The 27,746-nt window shown below is 41.6% G+C and overlaps 1 protein-coding gene across 4 annotated transcripts in view; it reads right to left on the minus strand.

Moving 5' to 3' along the window:
* Positions 1 to 27,746, minus strand: part of FAM91A1 (family with sequence similarity 91 member A1) — a 47,354-nt gene that overhangs the window by 6,153 nt on the left and 13,455 nt on the right. For all 4 annotated transcript variants that reach the window (XM_053246939.1, XM_053246938.1, XM_053246941.1 and 1 more), the window contains exons 7-21: positions 27,165 to 27,255; positions 25,537 to 25,599; positions 24,888 to 24,994; positions 24,626 to 24,664; positions 24,377 to 24,489; positions 21,975 to 22,093; positions 20,104 to 20,216; positions 19,752 to 19,838; positions 18,804 to 18,936; positions 15,490 to 15,638; positions 11,859 to 11,993; positions 10,376 to 10,489; positions 5,995 to 6,067; positions 3,898 to 4,047; positions 2,408 to 2,515 (exon numbers count right to left, since the gene is read on the minus strand). In XM_053246939.1, coding sequence (XP_053102914.1) covers positions 2,408 to 2,515; positions 3,898 to 4,047; positions 5,995 to 6,067; positions 10,376 to 10,489; positions 11,859 to 11,993; positions 15,490 to 15,638; positions 18,804 to 18,936; positions 19,752 to 19,838; positions 20,104 to 20,216; positions 21,975 to 22,093; positions 24,377 to 24,489; positions 24,626 to 24,664; positions 24,888 to 24,994; positions 25,537 to 25,599; positions 27,165 to 27,255 — 1,594 coding nt within the window. The remainder of the gene's footprint in view (positions 1 to 2,407; positions 2,516 to 3,897; positions 4,048 to 5,994; positions 6,068 to 10,375; positions 10,490 to 11,858; positions 11,994 to 15,489; positions 15,639 to 18,803; positions 18,937 to 19,751; positions 19,839 to 20,103; positions 20,217 to 21,974; positions 22,094 to 24,376; positions 24,490 to 24,625; positions 24,665 to 24,887; positions 24,995 to 25,536; positions 25,600 to 27,164; positions 27,256 to 27,746) is intronic.

Here is a 27,746-nt window from a genome sequence, read left to right on the forward strand (position 1 = left end):
ATTCAAGCAGGTAGGCTCAAGTTTGACATGAGCAATCTGGAACTGTCTACTCAGCAACACACCTTACTAGTTCAACTTCATTGTCATACTGTAGTACCCTGCAGTCTGCATCATGTTGGCCCCTGCCTTATAAGCAGGTGGTTGGACACAATGCCACTTCCAAGCCTATGACTGAACGATGGAGTAAATTTTGCTTTTTGAGAACTGAAGCTAGTATTATGTGAATGGTACTGTGTTAGGGTGGTAGCTAGCTGAAGGATACATACGTTACTAGTGAGCAGGGCATTATCTTAAGCAGTAAAGCACGTGTTGCAGCCCCAGGCTAATTCCATAGTTTTTCCAACTAAAGCATCTTAGGTAGCAAAGCTCTGCAGATATTACTGGCCTACATGGCTCACTGGCTTCCCTGTGTATAAGGCCAGTTTCCAAGGTTTGTCCCACCACCTATCTGCATGCAGAGAGGAATAACCATGAGAACAGGTAATACATTAATTATCAAGCTAATTCTCGATGCATTTCAAGATGCCAGTTCTTCCCAGGAAGTCACTAATTAAAGTATATTATTATTATTTACATTTACATTTATATCCCGCTCTTCCTCCAAGGAGCCCAGAACGGTATACTACATACTTGAGTTTCTCTTTCACAACAACCCTGTGAAGTAGGTTAGGCTGAGAGAGAAGTGACTGGCCCAGAGTCACCCAGCTAGTTTCATGACTGAATGGGGATTTGAACTCGGGTCTCCCCGGTCCTAGTCCAGCACTCTAACCACTACACCACGCTGGCTCTATGTTGTTTCAAACTGCGGTCCACTTCAGCTTAGCTTGTAAGGTGGCAGCTTTTCTGTGCAACCCAAAAGAGAATGCAGTTTTCTTAAAGGTAAACAAGGCACAGACAAAAAGACCACAGAAGTGCAACAATAAAGTTTATTACACTTTATAAAGCAGAACAGCTTTGTTTATTTAACTAATTCAAGCTGTCAACTACATGTTAACATAGGCTGGCTTGTCTTTTTTGTGGGTTAGTAGCTTTTATGGACTTATTTTCAAGACTGCCATATCCGTCCATATCCACTATGTACATACATACACGTGCACACACTAAATTATCAAAATGGACCAACTTTGGAGTAAATTGAAAGAGAATGACTCAGACAAGGTTGCTTTTAAACTTTAGTTGTGCTTTTTCCCAGTGAAGAGTTAGCACATAGGGAACATGTCAGGAATTAGCTTGGCAATTATGCATCCCTTATATGCACTGGTTTATATCTTCTGCTCCTTTTGGTGCAGCATTCTGTCCTTCTGCAATCTTTCCCAAAGATCCACACAACATTTAATGTATTTAAATTCAGAGCTTCTGCCCATCAAATGTAGTTTGTAAGACCAAAAGATAATTATTGTTTTGTTCTGTGCAGCACACAGCATATAGGTTGAATATCCTTTATCCAGACTGCTTGGAACAAGAAGTGTTCTGGATTTTTCCAGATTTTGGAATATTTGCATAATGAGATATCTTGGGCATGGGATCCAGACAGCCAAAACCGCCACCAGCAGAGCAGGCACCAAAGCGAGCAGGGAGTTGAGGGGTGGGGTGGGGCGGCTTTCCCTTTTCCCTCTAGCGCCAAAGCGAGAACATCAAAAACATTAAAAAGCTTCACAATAAAAACAGAGCCACAACTAGAGAGAATTACAGGAAAAAACCCTGTCACTAACAGCCTTCTGAAATAAGTAAGTTTTTTGACTGCGTGTTTAAAAGCAGCAAAATTGGGAAACTGCAAGCGAGTGAGCTGAGGCGTTTTTTGTTTTTGTTAACGGCGTGGTGTCTGGATTTTGCAGCATCCCGGATGTCCAGATAAGGGATACTGTACTGTGATGCCCCTGCCAGAACAGTGAAGTGGTGACCACGGAACATTTGATGCTGAAGTGCAGATTTTATACTGAATTAAGGGGAAAGCTTCTCTCCCCACTACTAACTCACTATAACTCTAATTGCCCTTCTGAGGGGGACAAGGTCCTTTTTCTGCTTACTGCTAAGTCAGAGTATGCTTACAGGAGGGTAGCAAAATGTTTTTTCATAGCAAGCAAGATTCGGTTTAGAGTGAGAGAGGCATGAGATGCCGGGCTATGCACTTCAGATTAACCGCTTTTATTTGAATGAAATTAGTTATGTATATGGTATTTGAAGGTATTAATGTTTTATGTATTTTATCCATTTTATTCTTGTTGTTGTTGTTTCCTTTCTTTTTCTTGTATTTATGCTGGCCTTGGGCCGAAATAAACAAATACATACAGATACTGTACTGTGGTCTATTTAACTGCCACACAGCAGTCTAGAGAGACATGCGGTCTTTGGCACGTAAGAGAACACCTTTCTTCCCAGTGACAAAATAGGTCCTATTTTTAATTACCTTCAGGACTCTGCTTAGCCGCAGAATCAATGGGCGGCTCTTCAATTACCATTTCAAATGATTCTGTGCTCCCATTGACATCTGAGCTCAGTGCCAGCTCAGGTTCACCTACAAGGAAAAGAAATGGATATTTAGGCTATTCTGGTGAGTCATACCCACTATGATCCAGCAGTTCTGACTGCATCCACTGAACCGCATCCCCAATTGCTTCTATAAGGGGTGGGGTGGGGCTCGGATTACATAATATGAAAAGTCTAGGCAAGCACAGGATGTTTCTCTCTCACAAAAGGCAATGAGAAGACTCTACCGTGTTTCCCCGAAAATAAGACAGTGTCTTATATTAATTTTAGCCCCCAAAAATGCACTAGGGCAATTAGTAGTATATCAGAAATTACTGCTAGGTCTTACTTTCGGGGTATGTCTTATTTTCGGGGAAACAGGGTACATGTATGGGGCTCTCAATTGTGGTTTCCTAGCAGATAGATGCTCAGCACAGTGCGTTTCTTCTCACTGCACACAGGAGCTCTCTTCAGTCATTCAAAAACAGGATGCGTTGTAACTAGGTTCGGGGGAACAGAAACACGCCTGTTAATCATGCCTGCCCATGTCCAAGGTTTTTATGCAGAGGCAACACTGAACCCAAGGAGACTTTAGCCCTTATTCACACATCATGTTGTATGAGCATACAGTGTGCACAAGTACAGTTATATACACATTATGTTAACACAGTTAAAGTGGTAGAAAATCTGTACTATGCATGTGAAGGACCTGTACCCAGGTTCACTTTTGTAAATGAACACAGATACAGGCAAACCTCATTACTCATGGATCCAGCATCCACAGTTTCATGTATCTGCAGTTGGGGAATTGACACCTGACCTTGGCATATGTGAAAAGGGCGGGGGGGGGGTAGGGTTAGATTTGTACCTTGGAGGTAATTTCCGGCTGCCATTTTGAGCACAGGAGCCATTTTGTGGCTCATTTAGTAAAGGGGGGAAAAAACTTTCCCACTGTGAAAAATCATGGAATAATGGTAAAAATTTGGACTTCTGGGGGGCATTACTGGGCTGCTAGAGGCCCATGGAGCATGGTAATGCACTTTATTTTGTGTTTTTAGCCTGCTTCCTCCACGATTTTCAGGCTCCCAGGAACTTAACCCCCACGATCCCACTGCCCTAATGACTCTGTATTCGTGGTTTCACGATCTGCAGTAATTGCGGAGAATGGAACCCCCGCGGATACCAAGGTCCATCTGTATAGTCATTCACACAAAGATATGTACGAGTGTACCGATATCTGTACATTCATACAAAATAATGTCTGAATAGGGCTTTTCTCCCTGTAATTTGGAATGCCAGCAGGATGAGGCTAGCCAGCATGTTCCTCTTTCCTGGGTACAAGGTGCCTAGTTTTTGAATGCCTAAAGATGCACACAAAAGTTCAAATGCCACCAGCCACCAAATCCAAGTCAAGAAGTTTTGTTGACCAACCTTTTCCATCAGAAGCATCACTCAGCTTTCTGTTCGCAAAGTGACTATATGGATTCAACATGGTTACATAGCCACAGAAGTGCTGCAAATCCATCTTTTCCCTTAATACCCGCAATGCTTTATGAACACCCATGTTGACCCGAGAAAAATCTATAATAAAACAGAACGTTAACTGCAAAGGATGCCCATCAAATCACAATAGCAAAGACAGACAGTAGATAGTAGGCCTATTCACCTATTCACACTATCCTATCACCCTATTCATACATTCAGCAATCAGGGCAATCTGTTTTTTTTTAAACACTGTGATCTCACTATCACAGTGGCAAAGGAACTTCAGTTAAGTCCTTACTCCAAATTTTTCTATTTCCTCAGGAAGAAGATGCAGAACAATGGAAGAGTGGTGATGGTGGAAAAGTGAGACTTCAAGAACGGTTGTGGGTAGTGATTAAGTTTTCATAAAGAGATACAAAACTATGTGTTTGTATCTCTAAACACCTGGTTCAGAGGGTATATGGAACACACACCTGCTGAACTGGAAGCCTTGCCCCTAAATGCCACATGTTTTACTCACTGATGAGGAAAAGTCACTCTGAACATGATGAAGGTACCCTTACTTTTACAGTTATTTCTCTGTGAACAAAGGATATTCTGTTACTTCTCTGTGAGTCCCGATATTCACATGGATCTGGAGTAGGCCTCACTTTTATATCTCTCCTGTGGGAGGAGAGCTGGTCTTGTGGTAGAAAGTATGAATTGTCCCCTTTGCTAAGCAGGGTCTGCTGTGGTGTGCATTTGAATGGAAGACCACATTTGAACACTGTAAGATACTCCCTTTATGGGATGGTGCCACTCTAGGAAGAGCATTTGCATGCTTTTATGTAGAAGGTTCCAAGTTCCCTCCCTGGCAAGATAGGGCTGAGAGAGACTCCTGCCTGCAACCTTGGAGAAGCCACTGCCAGTCTGTGTAGACAACACTGAGCTAGATGAACCAATGGTCTGACTCAGTAGAAGGCAGCTTCCTAAGCCTTCCTTCTCCTGAATTTATAAAGAGAGTGCACCAATAGTAGGGATGTGCATGAACTGGTTCATGCACTCCTAGGAGGCGGATCATTTAAGAGGCAGGAAGGATGCCCTTACCTGCCCCCCCGCCCCCCACCCTGGCGCTCTCCCCAAAAGCACTGGCATGGGGCTGCAGTGTAGCTCCCTGCAGTCCCGGTCAGTGTTGTACCAGAAATGGTCGGCATGCGTGCGGCATGTCTGTCAGCCATTTCTGGTACGACGCTGACCGGGGCTACAGGGAGGTATGCTGCAACCTTGTGCCAATGCTTTTGGGGAGAGCGCTGGCCTTAAAGGACACACACACACACCCTCCCTCCAAATTGGCTCGAATGCCAGACTTTCGAACTGCTTTGGCACTCCAGAAAAGGAGCATCGAACTGGTTCGTGCACTTCCCTAACCAATAGGCCAAACACACTAAATATCTTTACCAAATAATGCATAATCCAGAGAACTATATGAAACATATTCTAGTCAGATTGGCTCAGTGACCAAAGCTTTTTGCCACACGTAGTCAACCATCCAATGCAAAACCACGGTAGTCCCTGCTTAGCAAGGGGGGCAATTTATGCTTGCTACCACTAAGGATGTGCACAAACCAGCTCAGCAGCTGCGGGCAGGAATTGGTTCCTTTTAAAAGGAGGAACATAGGTCCTTACCTGCTGCTCCACCGCCTACTGGGACAGGTGCTGGCATGCAAAAAAGACTGCATGTGGCTGCTTCCCTGTTCCCAGCAGCCTGCGTGCAGCGTTGGCATGCAGGCTGCTGGGAATAAGGAAGCAGCTGCGTGCTGTCTTTTGCATGCCAGCACCTGTCCCGGCTGAGCGTTGGGGCAGCAGGTAAGGAACTGCACTTCTCCTTTTAAAAAAGGAACTGATCCCCGCCACACTGGACTGGCTCGGGTGTGCCAGGCTGAATCGGTTCGGCGCTTCCATCTTGAGATGCTGAACCAGTTCAGGCACATCCCTACCTACCACACCAGCTATATTCTAAGTTAACTCAAGTAACCCATCCTTCCACCCTCCACCCTAACTTACCTCCTTGCTGTTCAGTTTCATCAAATGGAAATGGCATATGGATGGTCTCCCCCATACCATGCATACCATGACCCTAAACACCAAGACAAGAGTTAAGGCATGAAATCTGTATCATTCTTACAATCTTCAGCTTTTCACTGCCAAGAATTTCTAGCACAAAAATGTTGGGTGAAGTGAGACCACCACAATTTATTTGTCCTTCACCTGATTTCCATACCAATTTCAAAATCTCAAAAGGTTTGTCTCAAAAATTTGAACATTTTAAGATGTGGCGGAGAAACACTGGCAGAGTGACCAAGAGCCCTGGAGGATTCCTAACATGCCATGCATTTTTTCATATTCTGCAGAAGGAACAGAGTGGACATTTCAGCTACTTTTTGAAAGGTGTTTGCCACTTAAAAGATGGCAGGAAGCTCAGCATGTGGGTTTTAAAATTAAGAACCTGCTATATCAGATCAAAGAACTATCAAGCCCAGCATCCTGAGTCTGAGGTTAACCAGATGACTGTGGAAAGCCCATTAGCAGGACATGAAGGCAATGTCCCTTCCCTGCAATTGGTATTCAGATGTACTGGCTGTGAACATGGGGGCTCTACATATAGTTATCTTAATAGCCATAACAGACCTCTCCAGTGAATTTATTTAATCCCCTTCTAAAGGCACCTTTTCAAAGTGGTGTCTCCTTTGGGTTTCTTTTTAGCTTGTAAGCTTTTGGGGGACAGAGAACCATCTTCTTTTTACTCCCCCCCCCCATGTAAACCACTTTGAAAACTTTTTGTTGAAACACAGTTTAGTAATTTATTATCTATATAATTCTCTAAGCCTGGGTTTCTTAGCCTTGGGCCACCAGAAGTTTTTGGACTACAACTCCCAGAATCCTCAGCTGCAATGGCTTTTGCTTGGGGATTATGAGAGTTGTAGTCCAACAACATCTGGGGGCCCAAGGTTAAGAAACCCTGCTCTAAGTGATAACCATGGCTAATCCTGTGCATGGCAGCTCTTGCAAGAGTTTGCAAGCAGATTAGCTGTGGTGATTGGGCAGTGGAGATTCCATATGCAGTTAGGGAGGAGGAGCCTGTGAGAGCAGAAGCACCATGGTGATTGGGCAGTGGGGATTCTATAGGCAGATAGGGAATAGGAGCCTGTGATGGTTAAGGTCCGTTGGAATGCAACTGTTACTGGTCAGAAGATGTTCATTCTCAAAAAAAAATATATATATGTATATGTATATGTATATGTATATGTATATGTATATGTATGTATATATATATATATATATATATATATATATATATATATATATATATATGTGAATGATAGTGGGCAGGGGTTAGTTAACTCAAAAAGGGATAGAGAGAGTTGAGAGAGGAAGGAAGACAGAGGGGAAGAGTGGGTGGAGGAGAGAGAAAGAGAGAGAGAAAGAAGAGAGGGGAAGAGAGAAAGGAGGACGGGTGAGGGATGGGCCCGAGCCTGTCAGTGGCCTGAGGGGAATGAGTGACCATGTCGCCGCATATTGGCAGCAAGGAAGGGCCCAGTCACCCACTGCTGCTGTTTGGGGCTACCGAGGCCATTGATGGAGGGAGGCAGGCAGGCAAGGGACGGGCCCGAGGTTTCAGTGGTCTGAGGGAAACGAGCGGCCATGACGGTGGCAGCAGCGAGGTAGGGCATGGTCAACTGCTGCTGCTCTTGTGGGGAGGATCAGGAGTGGGGCTCTGTTGAGGGTGGGGAGGTATCTGTGGATAGGGGGCTGCAGCTTGGCCAATAGGTACCAGCAACGCTCCAGCCACGACCAAGAGGGGTGAGGGGAATGGAGTAAAGGGATGGAGGAGGAGGAGCAGGAGTGTGGCTCAGGTGAGGGTGGAGAGATCTCTGGTGTGTGTGTGGGGGGGGGCCCTCTGGCAGGAGGTGAGAGTTGAGGGGAGCAATCAAGTACTAGTGCGCAGATGCTCTGTGCGGGTTAAACTAGTTGTTGTTAGTAATCCAATGGCAGCAAATTCAAATTATTTTAATAGTAAGTACTACATCCTAAGATGTTTCAAGCTGGAATATTATTCATCAGGTGATAAAATGAAGATGGGGAGGGAGGAAGCCTAACACTGTAGCTTCTATAGTAAGTTGTTTTTTTGATCAAGTTCAGTTTCTTTTCTCTAAAACATTTTTTTAACACAACTAGAGAAAGCTCCCTGCTGGACCCAGCGTAAGATCTAATAGGGGTCATTTTTGTATTAGATAAGAATTAGATAAGTTAGCCATATTCTGTTAGGTGAATGCTTGACATGAGTCCAATGGTTTGAGTGCAGTTCAGGACTTGGCCCAGGAACGAACTCATGGTCGAATGCTGTCATATAGGTGATTTCCCAAAATCCCTTGCACTATGTTCAAAATTAGACATCCTTTCACGGTCTAAAACACACTCCCACCTTGAATGGGTGGAAGTCTCCCACATTACATCGAAATTAGATATCCTTGACCACACAAACTCTCAATCCCAGTAATCTTCCATTCTGTCAAAGATAGCCCCCACCTAAGCTTTCTCTAAAATTATAGAGAGTCGGCCTGTCAGCTCAGGCAAACTTCCTCATTTCCACTGTCTAAAAACGAGAGTGTGTCAAACTCAGTGTTCCACTTGGAGGGGTCGCTCGCCCATGTTTTCACCCATATTCTACTTTCGCATATTTTCCTTGCCAATAATATTAAATGTCAAGGGGAACAGGTTTAACTGAGGGTCACTGATGGTCAAGACCGCTTCTCTATCCAATCATTGTTAACGCGTAGGTGGCTAGGTAAGGGTACATAAACCCCAATCTGGGGATAGGTATTAAGGAGGAGATAGGAGGAGAAAAGAGGAAGAGAAGGGAGTCGATCGATCAGTTTGACAATGCCCGGCATCTAGCAGAAAGAGGAAACACCAGGTCCTTTTGGTGAGCCCAGGGGAATTGAGTAACCACAAGGAGGGGTTTTGTTTTTAACAATCTTTGAAATTGTCAACTTAAACTGTTTAATTGCTACAGAGAAAAGGGAGAGGAGTTTTGATATTGCTGAGATTTATCTGGATTTTGGTGAGAAATAAAAGCTTTTGATTAAATATTATTCCTTCATTCTCCTTGTGTCTTCTTGAGTTGGGAGTCTTGAAAGCCAGGACCATCAAAAGAATCCACAGTCTAGGTTAATGTAAGGATTTTGGGGTCCCCATTTATTCCTGACTGCAAGGAGTTTGGGGGCATCTAAAATCTCTTATACCAGACTTCTTTATAATAGATAATTTGTCTGTATTAAGGGGTACTGACTCAGTGATTTCTTAAGAGCAGTTATTTAATAGATCTATCAAATAACTGCTCTTAAGAAATCACAGAGTCAGTACCCCTTAATATTTAATATTTAATAGATCTATTAAATAACTATTATTACAACTCTAGGAAGGTTAGCTGCATTATACCTCCAGACAACAAGGCGATTAACTATTTATATATCACTGTGCCCAACTGGGGGGTGCACAATGAATATATCTAGAGAGAGAATAAACTCACACATCGAAGACAAAAATAGCACAATTAATAGCCCCTCTCTGCATGGATCTCTTCATCTCTGAGTAAACCAAGATGTTTTATTATCATCATGTGCACCATGCAAACATTTTTTCCCCTTTGCCTAGTGGCAACAATTTTTGTGGCTGAACCGCAATGAAATAAAGTTCTCAGCCATTTGGAATAAATGAAGTTCTCAATCATTAGCTCAAAAGAAGAACGGAAGTGCCTTGCTAGTTCAGATCAAAGTCTCTCTAGTCCATCATTTTGTTTCCAAGAGTGCTAGCCAGGAGTTTCTGGGAAGATCAGAAACCCACTTCACTCCCCCACTGGTATTCACAACTATGCTACTTCAGACTATGGAAATTCTATTTTAAAATTTTATTTATTTTTACACTTATATCCCACTTTTCCTCCGAGGAGCTCAGAGTGGTGTACACGGTTATTTTTATCCTTGCAATAACCCTGTGAGGTAGGTTAGGCTGAGAGATAACATGACTGGTCCAGAGTCACCCAGTGAGTTTCATGGTTGAATGGGGATTCGATCTCAGGTCTTCCCGGTCCTAGTCCAACACTCTAACCACTACACTATGCTGGCTTTGCCTAATCCTTTAAAGAAAGAGGGGGAAAAACACCACCTAAGCCAGAGGCCATTACCACAACTCAGGGTAGTGAATACTATAAGTCAATTACTGGCCTTAAATAAGAAATGACATTAAGTGAATTCATGGAAGACAAACCAGCTGCCAGCCACTATCAGGCATCTGCATATTAAGCAAACTAGCTGAAGTGCCTGGTCTCATCTCTCCTCCTTCCTAACAAGAAAACAGAGTTCATTTTGACAGAAGAATTTCATACCTGAATCAGAACTGCAGAATGAGTTAAAGCATCATTCAACATGGTAAGCACATTTGAAGTTGGGACAATGCCTGGGTCATGCCCCCAAGACGTTATTAATAAGCGATCATAACCCTGAAAGTCAGAGGTGAAGGTAGTTAAGATTAAGACTGAGACATTGATAGAGTTCCATCAATAGCAAGGCTCTACTTCATCTCCTTCTGCAAATCCTTCTACAAATAGTACTAGTAAGATTTTTACCACACTCTTTTTAGCCTGGTCAGCTAAATGTACAAGATATTAGGGTTTTGTTTTGTTTTTCATTCGCTGGAAAAAACCTCCTCCAAACCCTCCTCCATAAATAAATCTATGTATTGATTTATCAAACACCAATGCTTTTCAGTTTATTTGGAACAAGTTTCTAGAACATTTATTTATTTATTATCTATATTTTATACTGACTGATATGTACGTCTCTAGGCAGTGTATTTTTATTCTTATTATCCCTCCAGAATCACAATCTATTAAAAATAAAAAACCAAAACAGATGTTCAGAACAAATTGACTGTGTAGACTTTGAATTCTCATTTTGAAGTTAGCCAAATCTATTCATTCATTCATTCGATTTATACACCGCCCTTCCAAAAATGGCTCAGGATGGTTTACATCTAAATAAAAACAATTAAAATCCATTAACAACTAAAATCAAAACTAAAAACAGCATAAAACTAATTAACAGTTAAAACATTTAAACAGTTAAAAACCAAGGAGAACCAGGCCGAACACTTACAGCCGTTAAAAACAATTTACAGCTAATTAAAAACCCTGGAAGGCCAGGCCAAACGGATAGGTTTTAAGGGCTCTCCTGAAGGCCAGCAATGAACTCAGATACGGATTTCTGCCAGGAGTGCATTCCACAGCCCAGGAGCAGCTACAGAGAAGGCCCGCCTCTGAGTCGCCATGGGACGTACTGGTGGTAACTGGAGACGGACCTCCTCAGATGACCTTAACGTGCGGTGGGGATCATGTAGAAGAATGCGCTCTCTATTTTATTTTAGTTTATGCTGCTTGATAAGAGCTTATTAAGATCTCTTAATGGTCTCTCCCTATTATCTGGAAACATCAATCCGAACATAAAGAGGAAGGTGGTTCTTCCAAAGAAGTTTCTACCTCGGACTTCCACACATTTCAGGAAAACCAGCAACTTCAGCCTGTGTGCAGGCAGAAGGAGCAATAACTTCAGAATCAATACCACTACAAAAAACATTGATTTCCTCCAAATCTAGGAAAATACATAGGAAGCTGCTTCATTCTGAGTCAGACTATCGATCCAGCTACCTCAACATTGTCTATCCTGACTGGCAGCAGCTATCCAGGATTTCAGACCAGAGTCTTTCCCAGCCCTTCCTGAAGATGTCAGGGATTGAACCTAGACCTTCTGGATGCAAAGCAGGTGCTCTACCACTGAGCCCCAAAACCCAAATGCACCTCTAAATATACCTACCTGAAAGATATCTGGAAGTTTTCGAAGTCTTGTTCCTTTAGACAGTAACAAGGATGGAGGCCCTTGTCCAGTTATGTGGTAAATATATAGCTTGAACCATACCGAGCTAACCTCTGGAATTGCTGGTCCAATATGCTGTGGAAAGATTAAGAAGGCATCTGAAGTAGTAGTTGTCACTGAAGCAATAATGGAAGAACACACAATACTGTTAATCTGGTTTGGCATTCACAAAGTCTCTATCAGCATCGCCAGTTGCCGTCTCTGCTAGAACCAAAAAAGACAAGGCTATTTTATTTATTTTATTATTTATTTATTTGATTTGATTTGTATACCGCCCTACCAAAATGGCTCAGGGCGGTTTACAATTAAAAACAAACCACTAAAACAATAAAGAGCTGAAACAAAAATTAAAAACAATATAACAATTAAAAAACATTTTAAAACAAGAATTAAACAATTGCAGTAATTAAAACCTCAAAACTGGGTTAAAATATTAAAACAGATTTTAAAAACCTGGAAAGCCAGGCCAAACAAATACGTCTTAAGGGATCTCCTGAAGGCTAACAGAGAATTCAAATTACGGATTTCCGCAGGGAGCGCATTCTACAGCCCCAGAGCAGCTATAGAGAAGGCCCACCTCTGAGTCACCACCAGACGAGCTCGTGGTAACTGGAGATGAACCTCCTCAGATGACCTCAATGTGCGGTGGGGATCATGCAGAAGAAGGCGCTCTCTGAGGTAACTCGGGCCTAAGCCGTTCAGGGCTTTAAAGGTAATAACCAGCACTTATTTTGCCCGGAAACATACCTGCAGCCAGTGCAACTGGCTGCCAATGGACTCCATGTCCAACAATGGGGAGCACATTCACCGCAGAGAACAACTCATGCCATGGCAGGAGGCCACAGAACTCAACTGCATATTTTTACAGAGTTATCTGGGAATTAAGCAAGAGAGTCTTCCAACCAGCTAGGGTTACTGACATCTTAAAATGGAATTCAAACTCACTAGAGGAATTTGTTTACTTGCTCGATTTCTACCAGGCCCTTTGGTCTGGGCCAGGTCATCACTAGGTGGTTTACAATAAATACAAAATATAACAGACCAAACATGGGGTAATAACATAATAATAGAAGCTACTATCAACACTGAGACAAATACTAGAAGTGAACAGCATTAAACCAAACATCCAAAAGCCTTTCCAAAATAGATTTGTTTCCATTATGTGGAAGAAAGCCATCAGCTAAAGAGTTTGGCAGGTGTTCCTGGGGACAGAGTTACAAGAGACAGGTGCCACCACTAGAAGAGCCCTGCACAGCCACCAACCTAGCTTCTGATGACAATGACATTCATAGCAGGGGCTATGAATGCTCAGAAAATTATCCAAGCACATGGGAGTCTGGACCTGTATATGGGAGAAGGCACTCCCTGAGGTAACCTGATCCACTTCAGGCTTTAAAGTCAAGAATCAGTTTAACTGTGGCCAGAAGCAAATGGAAACTGGGTTTTTAAAAAAATACTGGGGTAATGTAATCTCAGAGACTGATTCTCATCAGAAGATGTGCTATTGTATATTGAACAGATAACTGAATTCAGTTGCAGCTTCCAAATGATCTGCAAGGGCAGCCCCATGCAAAACCCTTTGGCTAGATCACATTTTCACTGGAGTGGGCACTGTTGGTGCAGCAGCTGAAGCTCGTAAGAGGCAGCCTTAGAAACAAACGTCACCTGGGCATCCAGATATAATGCTGCAACTAAGAGCGCTCCAAAATTGCATATCTCCTGTCTATAGGAGTATGACCCCCCACCACAGGCAACCCACCCCCCTTTCTAGGACTGGAACCACTTCAACCTGGCTGCCTACTATCAACAATGCACATATGAACTGGGCGCCATCAGCACAATGACGACTCATCACTCTAAGTGATCTCACTCAGAGGTTCCATGTAGATGTTGAACAGTAGGAGAGACCAGGTCAACATTATTTTGAGTTGACCTTTAAAAAAAAACTTGTAAGAATTTAAAAAATAAACCATGCTTTTTGTTTGAGATTTTGAAAGAGACCTGGACCTCAAACCTACCTTCAGGTAAGCACAATGAAAGCATTTTAAGACAAACAAAAGTTGTAGTGAATTGTTCCCTTAAATAAATGTTATATAAATAGCTGATGCTGCAAACCCAGGGGTCTTACTGTGTGCAAAAAATCTGCCCTATACAAGGCTCCCCCACCCACTGAAATCTGCATGGGAAGATTATCCCCATGCTAAAGCGTCCATCATCTCTGTTGGCTCAAAGCGAGACCTTTTCCCACTATGGCCTTGGTCACACAGAGTATTGTCAGGGACGCCATGAGTGCCTTGCTAACAACATTAATATTTGTTGTTTGAAAAAGCTTTTTATACACATTTTGAAGACATGGCTTTAATGGCAACAGCAATGGGCCCTGGGTATTTAAGAGAATGTCTTCTTCCTCATGAACCCCACTGCCCATTGAGATCATCAGGAGAGGTCCGTCTGCAGTTGCCGCCTGCTGGCTACTCGGGGACGGGCCTTCTCAGCTGCTGCCCCAAAGCTTTGGAATGCGCTCCCTGCTGAAATAAAAGCCACCCCATCTCTGAAAATTTTAAAAAAATCTTTAAAGACACATCTGTTCACCCAGGCTTTTAATTAATTAAATACTGTTTTAATAGTTTTTAACATTGTTTTAAAATTTTAAATTGTTGTAATGCTTTAACTTTTTTGCTGTCATTTATTTTAACTAAGGTTTAAACATTTGTTTTGTTGTCATTTATTTAACTAATGATTTTTCTGTTGTCATTTATTTTGTTTTGTTGTAAATCACCCAGAGGCTTAAGTTTTGGGTGGTATAAAAATATGTTAAATGAATGAATGAATAGAGTTTCTTGCCAAATATTTTTTGCTTTGAATCAAGACTTTGTGAAAGCGGTGTGAATATTTAAAATGAATATTATCCCCCTTTATCATATAAATCTAACTCAGTACAACTAAAATCCAAAAGGAACAGATAAACAAAGCAGAACATCCAAATACTTTAAACATTTAATAAAGCTGCACACAGTAACAATCTGGCAAAAAGCCTAATAAGCTGAACAAAAGCATAATAAGCTAAGCAGGCAGCAACCACAAAGCAATTTAGTATGCAGGAAGCTGTTCTAGGCCAAAGGCCTTGAAAAGCCATGTTTTCTCCAGGTGTCTCAAGGTATATGGTGTTTGGGTCTGATGGGCTTCCCAAGGAAGGGCATTCCACAAAGTTGGTACCACCACTGGAAAGGCCCTGCTCTTAGTAGCCATCCTTTCAACTTTATTCCATGGAGTATGCATAGCTGGACCACAGATGTTATACTTATTGTGATACAGTATTGTAAAGCTCATATAATATTGCATTTTAATTTGTTTTAATAACAGTTGTAAGCTGCTTTGAGTTGTGGAAAGCAACACTGAAATACCAATGCAAATAAATTAAACATAACACTTGTTATGAGGACAAGCAGCAAACACAAAGCGAGCACAAAAACACAACTCTGTGAAAGTATCATATACATTATAAAAACAATCATTACGTGGGACTGAACTCTCAGATTATATTCAAGGTTTGGGGGTTTTGCTTTGTTACCTGGGGCGTACAACTGCTGATGGGTCGAATCTCATTGGTGAGAGGAGCCATGGAGACTAGCAGCATGTAGTTTTTATTCAAAACTCTACTGCATGTAGCAGGGTCCAAGCCAAGCAAACTTTCACAGCGCAGTAAATCCAGAGGGAAACCTACATTAACAATGTCAAAGACACTTGGAATACAGATAGAGAACGAACATATACAACTGAAATGGGTATGGGAAGTGGGGAGGGAAAAATACAAATTTAGATGGTCTCTTCTCTCTCATCTCTTCTGTGATATTTAAATAAAATTTCAACTTAATTATTTAATGATGCTGTTAGTTAAGGGCACCCATTAAAGTGCATAGCTGGGGGGAAAGAGCAACCGTAGATGTGTCTCAAGGGTTTGGGCACATCCAGGGAAATTTTTTAACTCCCCTCCCCTTGTGATCCTGAACAGAAGACTTCCATGCAATATCACAGACTGCTTTTGGAAGCCCCTTCAGTTTCAAATATTATGATGGCTTTCTAGGAAACACAGACTGGAAGCAAAATAACAGTTTTAAATTAACAAACAAGATTTTCTGCTTTTCTTCTTTCAACAGCAAGCTCCCACTTCGCATCACAAACTGCTTGTGAACTGCCTTTCTACTTCAGAGTGGGTTGACTATTTAGTGGGGATGTGGGGGGGGATTGCTGTTCAACACACACAAACCCAAAGTTCCCTTGGCCACACACAACTAGTAACACAGTCCTCAAGATCCTAGCCATAGCCTTTTTCTCATAAGAGTAAAGTTATTCTATTAAACTAGCTGGGCCGGGCGCAGAGCATCTGCACCTCAGGCCGGCCCACCCACTGCCTTTTTCTCTCCCACCGGCCTGCTCCCCCCCCCGCTTTTTGGGCTGGCGAGTGGGCCGGCTCGCTTCTTCTCACCCCTTTTCCACCACTAACCCCCCCACACACACTTTCTGGCTGGCGGGCCAGCTGGAGAGCTAGCCCACCACCTCCTGCCCGCCCACAAACTCCCAGCAGTGGCCGCTTCCTGCTCCTGCCACCACCTTGTACTCCCGCCAGTTGGCATCCGCTGGTCGGCATCAACGACAGGAGACATCTCCCCTGTCCCCATTCCAGGCTCAATATAGAATGCTAGAAGACCTTTTCGAGTAGGATCATTCAGATCTATACCACCAGGGTGTTTGTTTGTTTTATTGGCTTCTGACCATTAAAAGCCAGAATACTAATTCAAATCAACTACCCACTATAATTTAAAAGCTTATAGTAAGCACAAGCCTCAAAAGACAAATGTCTCTGTCAGAAGTCACAGCAGCTTTTCAAGAAGCACAGACTGATTACATGAGCAAAAGAAAACCAGCTTGCACACACAGCTTTTTACCCAGTGTTGTGAATATAGTGGGAACTGAAGCTTCTTTAAACAACCCTTTATCCTGGGATAAGGATTCACTTCAAGTCCTCGGTTTTTTGTTCATTTGATCTATCAGCAAGAATCGTAAGAAACTTTATGCACTGATAAAGTTAAGTTGCAGCAAAAAGAGCTCCCGGGTCATTAGGGGCTCAAAGCCAGTATCCACTCTATCTTATGTGCATGCTTTTCATCGGTTCCCTTGGGACTTTATTACAATCTTTGACAAAGATTAACTGACTGTAGTTAATTGTGGGTGCTGTTGGAGATTTAAAAGCAACTGTAAAAAACAGAAAGAGGCATGGGACATGGTTAAGTCTTTTCCGAATAAAACAAAATGAATTTGCCAGATGTATAGATTTGCCCAGTATCTAGAATAGATATGGCCAACCTGAGGGGCTCTGCAGCTGCTATTGGACTACCGCTCCCATCATTACATAGGAAGCTGCCTTTTACCAAGTCAGACCATAGGTCCATCTAGCTGAGTACTGTCTTCACAGACTGGCAGCAGCTTCTCCAAGGTTGCAGGCAGGAGTCTCTCTCAGACCTATCTTGGAGATGCCAGGGAGGGAACTTGGAACCTTCTACATGCAAGCATGCAGGAGTTCTTCCCAAAGCAGCCCCATCCCCTGAGGGGAATATCTTGCAGTGCTCACACATGTAGACTCCCATTCAAATGCAAACCAGGGTAGACCCTGCTTAGCAAAGGGGACAATTCATGCTTGCGACCCCAACCACAATTTATTGTAGTCCAACAAGCAAGTAATTTGCGAGCAAAATGTTGGACACCGGGACTGTGCATCTGGGGAGGAAGCAGTAGTGACAGCAGAAGGAAGTAAGAGCTGCCACATTCTTCCAAAAAAGAATGCCTTCAGCTGACAAGGTGGCACAGGGCTAGCTTAAGACACTGTGTGGGCCAAAACAATTAAACTGCAAGGATCTGAGAGATCTATCCCAGCATCCTCCAAGACATTCCAAGAGCTTCTGTGGTGTACCTCTCAGATCAGATACTACTTTATGGATGCTCTAAAAATGTTATCCAAAATGATTGCTTACGTTATTGGTTCCTCTGGGCCAGCCCCAACAGCTTGCCTGTTTGTGTGGTTGGTAGGTCCAAAATGAATCACAGAAGCCCAATTCAGACATTATGCTGTATAAGTGTAGAGTTGTCTCTACACTCATACTGTACATGTTTGTGTAAATGTCTGTACCTGTGTTCATTTTAAAAGTGAACCTGGATACAGGCCCTTCAAATGCATGGTACAGATAGGAAGTGCATTCATAACATGTGAATGACTGTACCTGTGTACAGATATGTACCTGTGTACACTGTACACATTGTACGAGTACTGAACATAACGTGTGAACGGGTCTAGATCCACAGTGGAATGCAGTAGGAGATAGTGGCAGAATGGCATCCTGTGGCCTGTAGTTAGGTTATGTTTCAGAGAGCAGTACCAAAGCAAACTTCCCCAGTATGAATGTCTTACTTAACACCTGACCTTTGGGACCGACTTGTTAAATTTTAGAAGCATGCACAGTATTTGCATTAGAGTATTGATACAACAAATCAATTCATTTCTTTCCTAATATTTACCGGCATTCTCTAGATCTTAGGAAGGTTTATTCATCATTCAGATTGATTTTAATTTTGTTTTGGTTTGTTTAATCGGCCTTCTACAGCGTACATTTCTGACTCCACAGTCTATTATGTTACTATCACACTAAGATAAATTGTTAGAGGCTTAGAACAGCAAACAATAGACAACAGGTAGTTCCAAAAGGTTAGACTCATAATGACATGTTTGGAGTGCCTTTCCCAAGTTGGTGAGGGTGTTTCATTGAAGTAGGACGTACAAGAGACATAAATGGGTAAACAGCTTTTCCTAAAATAGAGATATTTTCACTGTACCATTATTAGGTTGTTCAGACTGCGTAACTTGAGCCACAAGGTCCTTATTGTGTCTCAGAAACAGTATAGTGTTTCTCAGGGTAAGTGCATGATCAAAGTATCGTTGAGCTTCACCCTCTCCTGTGCTTTGAACCTAAATAAGAGAACATGAATGTGTACTTCTTGTGAGCTGTTTACGCAAGTATTATTGACACAGAAAACTGAATTAGGCTTTTACAAAACATTTCCAAATCAGTAATTATGAACGTGCAGCTGCTCTAAAGAAAAAGCATTTACGTGTCAGATGAATATCTGCTATCACATTTCTAGTATTTGTGTTATTACAGCTTTATAGTTTTTAAAAAACTTTTGAAGACAGACATTTTTAAGGCTATTTTACATAGCTTTTGAGAAGCTGAGGTCTCAAGACCTCTCTCTAAAAGTCAGCTTTCCACAGATATTTTTGTGTGTAGCTGTGTATCTAGACACAAGATACCCCACAAAGTTTAAATACAGGGCTTGGCTGGAGGAAGTCAAAGATGTGATTTGACAATTAATTCCTACTTACACATTTACTTTTCTTTAAGATCTTGAAAATCAGAAAAGACATCTTGGGTTATAATTAGTAAAAGTAGGTAAGTGTTGCGTTCACAAGGGATGGCCAATTGGTCTGTAAGCCAGATCCAAACGCTGTAGCAGTTCTGTGTCCCCTGAAAGCACTTTTCCTTATGAGTGACTTACAGTCTAACTCATAAGGGGAAAAATGGGTTCCAAATTTGTAAGAAATATGTTACATCACTCTTTGGGTTTTGTTATGTGATGTTCTAGCTTTACTCAAGAATCTGTGCACTCTAACTGTGAAGGTGGCATCAATTTTATTACCTGAGCACCAGAAAATATACTGTTGAGAATACATGTGAACCAGACCTGTCCTTTAACCTCAGCCAACAGCCTACATTTTATGATTACCTTTTCAAGTTCTATGAGGAAACTATCCAGAGACTCATCTGACAATTTTCCAACTTCAAACATGGTAACTGCATGACTTTTCAAATTCTGCAAGAAAGGCAAAATTGATGTCCTTGATTTGCACACATCTATATCAATATTAAAAAACAAACAAATCACAGTGAAGAACAAAGCTTAGATCACCTCTTACAAGTCAGGTTTTTTGTTGTTGTTAAAAAAACAAAACTAATAATGATTGCCAAAGTGGGATGTTCAAGGAAGTCAACTGAGAAGCTTTATTTTTAAATGGATTTTCTGCCCAACAAAAGCAAGGGAACATTTTAAAAAGCTTTAACAGTTTAGCTTCACATACCGGTGAGAGATTCCCCATCATTAAAAAGGCAGTGAGCGTTGAATCAAACAAGAAGGCAATGCGCTTTGTGTGCCCACTAGACAGACTCAAGCTGCTCACACTGGCAGTATCGCCTAAGGAAGGAAACACAAACAAAAACGAATTGCAATCCAATATAGTTACTTAGCTCAAGGCCCAACCAGATGTGAGGCTGTGTGCATCACTGAACCTCCCCTCTTTCTGGAGCTTCAATATCTTGGCTTGTCCCAACTCTTGATGCCATTAGCGGCTTTGCTCAGATGCTAAGGTGGGCTTCTAGCAAGTGAATCCAAAAGCAGTCGACTGCCTAGCCACAGGCAGACAAGTCCTCCTATAATAGAAGGGCCGAGGAAGGTTGGGGGAGTCCTGCTCCTTCTGGCTGCCATTGGCTAAGTGGCTCTGATGTCATACATGGGATCAAGGGTCTGGGGCCAGGCAGGTAACTGCTTCAGGAGAAATGGGGACATGACAACTCAAACAGCATAAGGATTGTACTTATGCTATGTGTTTTTTGAGGGACATCTGGCCAATGCAGATCTGTCGACTCAAACTCTTGCACCAGAAATATTTGACCAATTCTTGCCGCTTGTGTGTGTAGGCAGGACACGAGATTTCCTTTCTCCAAAAAAATATTTTAAACTAGGAGGTGAGGCCCACTGTTGAACAGGTAGAGTCATTTTGTGTAGATTACACTGATAGCAAAGTTGAATAAATTAAATATATGTAATAGAATTTTTTATTAATGTGGTTGCAAAAGGGAAATAAAAACAGTTTTAAATTGGTAGGATTTCAACTTCAAAACATTATTCATTTTACTGAATAATTACCATACACAGTAAATTTGAATCATCGTAAATTTGAATTCAAGAAAGATCTTCTGCTTCTCTTGAGCATGTTGTCATTTTTGAATTACTGACCTGTTAAACATCTGTTGAGAACAGTTAAAATATGATTATGCTCCAAATTTCTTATTTATTTATTTGTATTTTTAAACTTTCACCAAGCATATTCTGGTGTAAGCAGAAGTGTATTTAGCTAATTTAATTGGCGGGATTATTCGTGGAAATTTGGTATCGGTAGGTAATCGGGAAGCATGACTATTTTGCACAGTCTCTTCAAAATATAAACTAGATCTAATAGTCTATAAAAGCATTTTAAAAAGCCTATAAACCTAGATTTTACAGCACAGCATTACCCAAATATTCTGTTATTGGGACAGTATATTTATTTATGTTATATATTCCGCCTGACTCCAAAGGCTCTAGGTGGTTCACAAAAATAAACACAACAGAAACAGAATAAAACTAATTATTAAACAACAGTTAAAAAAATTAAACAATTTCAAATTTTAAACATTCAGAGATTATTAAAAGCCTGGCTAAAAAAGTGTGTCTAAAGGGCTCTTTTAAAGGCTGGTAAAGATGTTAAGCCATGAATGTCTGTAGTATATAACTATCTTAAACAGAGAGATAAAGATGTGGGCTTCAAAGAGAAACATAACCGAATGCCAGATATCCCCATAAAGTCACCACCTCCTCGATTAGTGTTTTCTCCAGCCCAGACAGCAGCTTTTCCTGCCCTGAGAGTTTGACAGCTAGGACCCTCTCTTCCTGTCCCTCCAGATTTCCATGCCTGAAGGAACAGGCCCGTGAGAGGAGCCTTCAGAGTTCTAATGCGCTGGAACTAGCTGTTTCTCATGTGAAAGTAAAGTACAGTCTGGCTCTAACCCACGTAATTCAGACAACGGGATGCCAGAGCAGTGAACAACATGCTCTGACTCATACTGAGCAAAAAGGGCGGCACTGAATTTTATATCAGTTTCTTAAACTAGAAACTTGTGCTTCACTGCTCACCTTGATCGTCTTGACTGTTTGTGTCAGTATCTGTAGCAGATGATGCAGCCTCCTGTACAGGACTCCTGCTTTCCGCACTGTCCCATGACAATAGCATCTTCTGTGGATCTAAAGTAGTTCTAACAATGGGAACAAGGTCTGAATCACTGATGTTGCAACACTGGGTAGAAGCTCTCTGCCTCAGAATAGCTGATAACCATAGAAGCCACCAGAAGGTATTTGTTTTAAGATGCATATTCTGCCTTCCTATTTCAAAATCACCAACGCAGATAACAGTAAGCTAGACAATATTATATGCAAGGCATTACAGTCTCTAATGTTCCTACTGTCCATAGGACCCTGTGGTGAGCCCAGGGAAAGGAGCTCCCCCTTCTGGAGGATGTTGCCAGGCAGCACCAGATAGAATTGCCATTCTGGGCTGGGTCCTATCCCAGAACTCTAAAGGCACAGTTTGAATCATGGCTCCTAGGCTTTCTAATCTATCCCCACCCCCTACATTCTGCCCAATACAAGCTTTTTCCAATGCAAATAACAGATTAATAAATAAGGCTGCAATCCTATGCACACTTATATGAGAGTAAACCCTATTGAATGCAGAAGGAATAAGTGTGCACAGGACTGTGATGTTAAACTATAATTGATCAGGACACACACTTGTGTTTTTGAGGCTATTTTGATTCTGGTGTATTACTGTATTAGGAAATGAAAATCTTCAAGATGACCTTTTCTTCCAAGAAAAAGCAGTAGCTTTTCAACCCAGTTCTAAGCAACTTTAGGTAAAGTGTACCATCCAGTCGGTGTCAACTCCTGGCGACCACAGAGCCCCGTGGTTGTCTTTTGGTAGAATACAGGAGGGGTTTAGCATTGCATTGCCTCCTCCTGCAGAGTATGAGATGATGCCTTTCAGCATCTTCCTATATTGCTGCTGCCCAATATAGGTGTTTCCCATAGTCTGGGAAACATACCAGCGGGGATTCGAACCGGCAACTTCTGGCTTGCTACTCAAGTCATTTCCCCGCTGCGCCATTACTCAGCAATAAATTCCAGTTAGTTCAGTGATATTTACTCCTGTGTAACTTTGAGCAGAACTATACTCTTAGTACTATAAGAAAGTTATCGCAAAAAAAATTCTATACTGAGGATGCAGTACTAGGCAAAACAATTTAAAATTTATTTAGTCAATAGTTTAGCAAACAACCAGTTAAAAAATATTTAGCTGATTGACAGTCCTGACATAGATGCAACCATATATATATATTAAAATATGTGTTGCACTGGAAGCAGCTGCACAAGGTGCCTGAGGTACTCTCATTACTACTGCAATGTAGGTGTGTGTCTCAGCAAGAAACTGTAAGATTAATACTGGAACCTACAAGAGATGTTCTGCCCCACATTGCCCTGACTCATCTAGTCCACTAGAGCCTTATAGGGATGTGCACAAACTGGTTTGTGCACTCCCGGGAGGTGGGAGGGGGTGCCTCTAAGGGGCAGGGAGGGTGCCCTTACCTGCCCCACCACTTTCCCCCCTCTGGCACTCTCCCCAAAACTGTTGCTGCGAGGCTGCAGAGTATCTACCTGCAGCCCTGGTTGCATGCACACACGGTATGACAGTGCCACTTCTGGTATGATGGTGACCAGGGCTGCAGGGAGGTACGCTGTAGCCCCACAGCAATGATTTGGGGGGGAGCGCTGGCAGGGGAAAAGCAGCGGGGCAGGTAAGGGCATCCTCCCTGCACCTTACATTCCGCCCTGACCGAACAGGCTCGAATGCTGGACTTCCAAACTGGTTCGGTGCTCCAGAAAAGGGGCGCCAAACCAGTTCATGTACATCCCTAGAGCTTTATGCTTAATACATTTTGGATATGCACAAGATCCTTTGAATTGGGAAGGATTTTGCTAACCAGTCTTAAGTAGGGCTGAGGGAATGTGCCATTTTCATCTTTTGGATTTTCCTGCAATTTACTGTTGTCATTATTATTATTATTATTAATTCGATTTCTATACCGCCCTTCCAAAAATGGCTCAGGGTGGTTTATACAGAGAAATAATAAATAAATAAGATGGCTGGATCCCTGTCCCCAAAGGGCTCACAATCTAAAAGAAACATAAGACAGACACCAGCAAGAGTCACTGGAAGTACTGTGCTGGGGGTGGATAGGGCCAGTTACTCTCCCCCTGCTAAATAAAGAGAATCACCACGTTAAAAGGTGCCTCTTTGCCAAGTTAGCATGGGGTTACCTATCGTAAGACTCTAGAAGAAGATATATATCCATAAACACTAGCAAGCAACGCTAACACATCATTTAAGGTTTCTGCTAAGCTTAAGTGGCCTAGGAAAATGGCTAAATGGCCTGCGGAAAATGCCCATCTTTGCTTTCAGGAGACTTCATTTACATACTTACTTCAACCTGTTTATAGATGGAACATTCCTCCATGATAAATGAAGGTTATCCAGATTTATTACTTGGCCCTTTTTATGGGCAAACCCCAACCGGCAGTACATGGAAACAGCATTCTGAAGAGAAGAAGACATTCACAAGATCAGCACTTAGCATTTTATATGAGAGAGAGAGAGAGAGAGAGAGAGAGAGAGAGAGAGAATATGCAAAGAAGGTTATCTTCCCATGAAATTAGACTGAATTGAGGCCTACCTTTACGAGTGACAAATCTATCTCCAGGACATTTGCAAGCTGAAAGTATACAAAGATAAGATTTAAAATTAATCATCTGATAGATTTAATTATTTGCACTGATATAAGTTATATACACCAGAAGCAGCATGGAGTGTGACCACCATAATTCCAATTCCCCACTTCGTGACAAGTTTGAGCATTTGCATAGGGCTTATCAGGAGCTCGCATGACAAGTGCTTTCTTATAGGATACAGAGAAGCTTGTGAAAAGAATGACTTACCTCTGCCACATTGGTCTGTTCGTCTATTGAAACAAATATCTTGTAGAGCAGAGTTTCGAAATAGTCACCCTGTACTCTGTTCATAACAAAACCTTCAAGTGGGGGCACTAAAAAGAAAAACTATGTTTAAAAATGTGTTCTAAGGATATTGTTTAGATATTTAAAAGGGGGATGGTGGTGAGAATCTAATCTTGTTCAATGAAATATCTAAATTAAAAATTATTTTGCTCTCTCTTCAGAAAAGATACAAAGCAGAGCCTCCAACATCAAAATAATAATGTACCCTCATCTTTCAGCTTAAACACACAAGAAATCTAGAATGTTACATTTAGAGACCATCCATAAAGTATTTGACACTCCTTATTTACACCAGGTATTTTAATGTTGCATTTCTATTTGACAATCCACTTTCAAGGTGGCTAAAGAGATAAATGAAACAAAATTAAAGGCCTTTTTCCACCACCACCTGTCAAATTTCACCTTCTCCAGAATGTGACACTTATTTTATAGACAGACCCTACCCTGAAAACATCTTAATATTTCTATATTTCTTATATTCTTTATAATACATTACATGCTGTTTTATGCTGAAGAATGCCTGCATTATAAGTAGGCTGCTTCATGACTAGATTTCTCCATTTTTACTCACCTGCTATACAACTGTCATCTGATATGGGTACATCAAGGTAAATAAACCCTTTATTATATAAGCCTATGGAAATGAAAAAGTTAAAGAAGTTACAAAAAAAGGAAAAAACCTTAAAACTACCTTCACTAGCACTACTTCCTTTAATATTATGCTATCATGCACAGTGAGACAGTGATAGAGCCACACGCATTTCAGAAGTATAGGAGAGCTAGCCTTGTGGGAGTGAGCATGAACCATCTCCTTTGTGGGTGACCACATGTGAGTACTGTCTACTGTGTGATATTCCCCTTGGGGGAGAGGGCCATAGCTCAGTGGGAAAGAATCTCCATGCCCACAGGCAGAAGGTTCCAGGCTCAATCCCTGGCAACATCTCCAGGTAGGGCTGGAAAAGACTTTTGCCAGAAACCTTGGAGAGCCACTGCCAGTCAGTGTAGGCAGTACTGAGCGAGATGGACCAGAGGTCTGATACCAATTATACCAAAAGGTATAATTGTAAAATTTATTTATTTAACATATTTTTATACCGCCCAAAACTTAGGTCTCTGGGCAGTTTACAACAACAACAGAAAGTCAGAACATTAGTTAAAACAAATAAATGACAAATTAAAACATTGGTTAAAATAAATGACAACAAAAGGTTAAAGCATTATGAGAATTTAAAACCTTAAAACAATATTTTAAAATTAAGTTAACCATTAAATTGAGCTCTGGCACTAAGTTTTACATGAAGAACTTCCACAGCACAGAGGGAACAGCTTGAATTGGAAAGTTAATTCCAAGTCACTGGGAACTTGAGCAATAATATTTCCTAGAAGAATGAGAAAGTACCATGTGCAAGAGCCAATTAAGAAAAAAAATCTGTGTAACATCTAGCGTCAATCCATTACAAAGGCCACGATTCAAGGCAGTGGTTCTCAAATTTGGGTCCCCAGATGTTGTTGGACTTCAACTGCCATAATCCCCAGCCACAAAGGTAAAAGCCACTGGGGCTGGGGATTATGGGAGTTGAAGTCCAACAACATCTGGGGACCCAAATTTGAGATCCTATGACTTTAAACATTGCATGGTCTTCTGTGCTCTGACCTCCCACCAAAAGCTACTCCCTAAATTCATGAGAACTTCAGGAACAACCACATGGGAAACTGCATTTGAAACTAAAAGTAGTTTTAAAAATAGCTGGTGATATGACATTGGGGTGGGGGAGTTAACTGTTCCAACAAAGATTAGCATTTCACTTATGAATCCCTTGCAAGACGTTAAGTAGTTCTTTGCATCCTTGCCACTGTAGAGTAAAACCTTCAAGCCACCTTATTTTAAATTTAGGTCTACTATAACAAGCAGAAGGTTGCTGGTTCGAATCCCGCTGGTATGTTTCCCAGACCATGGGAAACACCTATATCAGGCAGCACAATATAGGAAGATGCTGAAAGGCCTGAAAGGCATCATCTCATACTGCGCAGGAGGCGGCAATGGTAAACTGCTCCTGTATTCTACCAAAGAAAACCACAGGGCTCCGTAGGCGCCAGGAGTCGAAACTGACTTGACAGCACACTTTACCTTTAACAACAAATACAAGGGGCAGAAGTTCCCATTTTGTTAAAACACACAAAAAAGGACACACAACTTACTATGAACTACATTGTAGTCCAAAGATCCAGAGAGCTGGGGACCTGAATCTATGATCTTATCAATAGCAGTTTTTTCAGAGGTAGTGCAAATCTAGAAAGAAAAGTTAATATTAAAATCATATATTTATATTACCATACTTTAAAAAAACAAAACAGGTAACATTTGGAGTTGAGATGCAAAAGAGGAGACCAAAGTCCCACGGTGCTGTAAAATTTGTTTATTTAAGTGTATCGGCCAAAGCCTTATTCAAGGGCAAACTGGGAAACATAATAAAATATTATGAATATTTGAAGCTGAGCCACACAGTAGTACAACTAAAACCAACTTGGATAACCTATTGTTCAGCTAACAAAGCAAGGTAAATACTAGAACTTTCACTAAAGAAAAAGAAAGGTTCCATCCTCTCTCCCAGCACTCGAATTGAGGTTACCCAATGTAATTGGCAATTGGTTGAGGTCAGACAAGTAGCAGTACCATAGTAGTAATACCACCAGGAATTCCTACCACCAAGACTAAGGTAGTAGAATCCATCAGGTGCTCTATAGTCACAAATTTTAAACTGTTCCCTTGCTTTTCTTTTT

This window comes from Hemicordylus capensis, chromosome 4, assembly GCF_027244095.1.
Source record: "Hemicordylus capensis ecotype Gifberg chromosome 4, rHemCap1.1.pri, whole genome shotgun sequence".
Classification (NCBI taxonomy): domain Eukaryota; kingdom Metazoa; phylum Chordata; class Lepidosauria; order Squamata; family Cordylidae; genus Hemicordylus; species Hemicordylus capensis.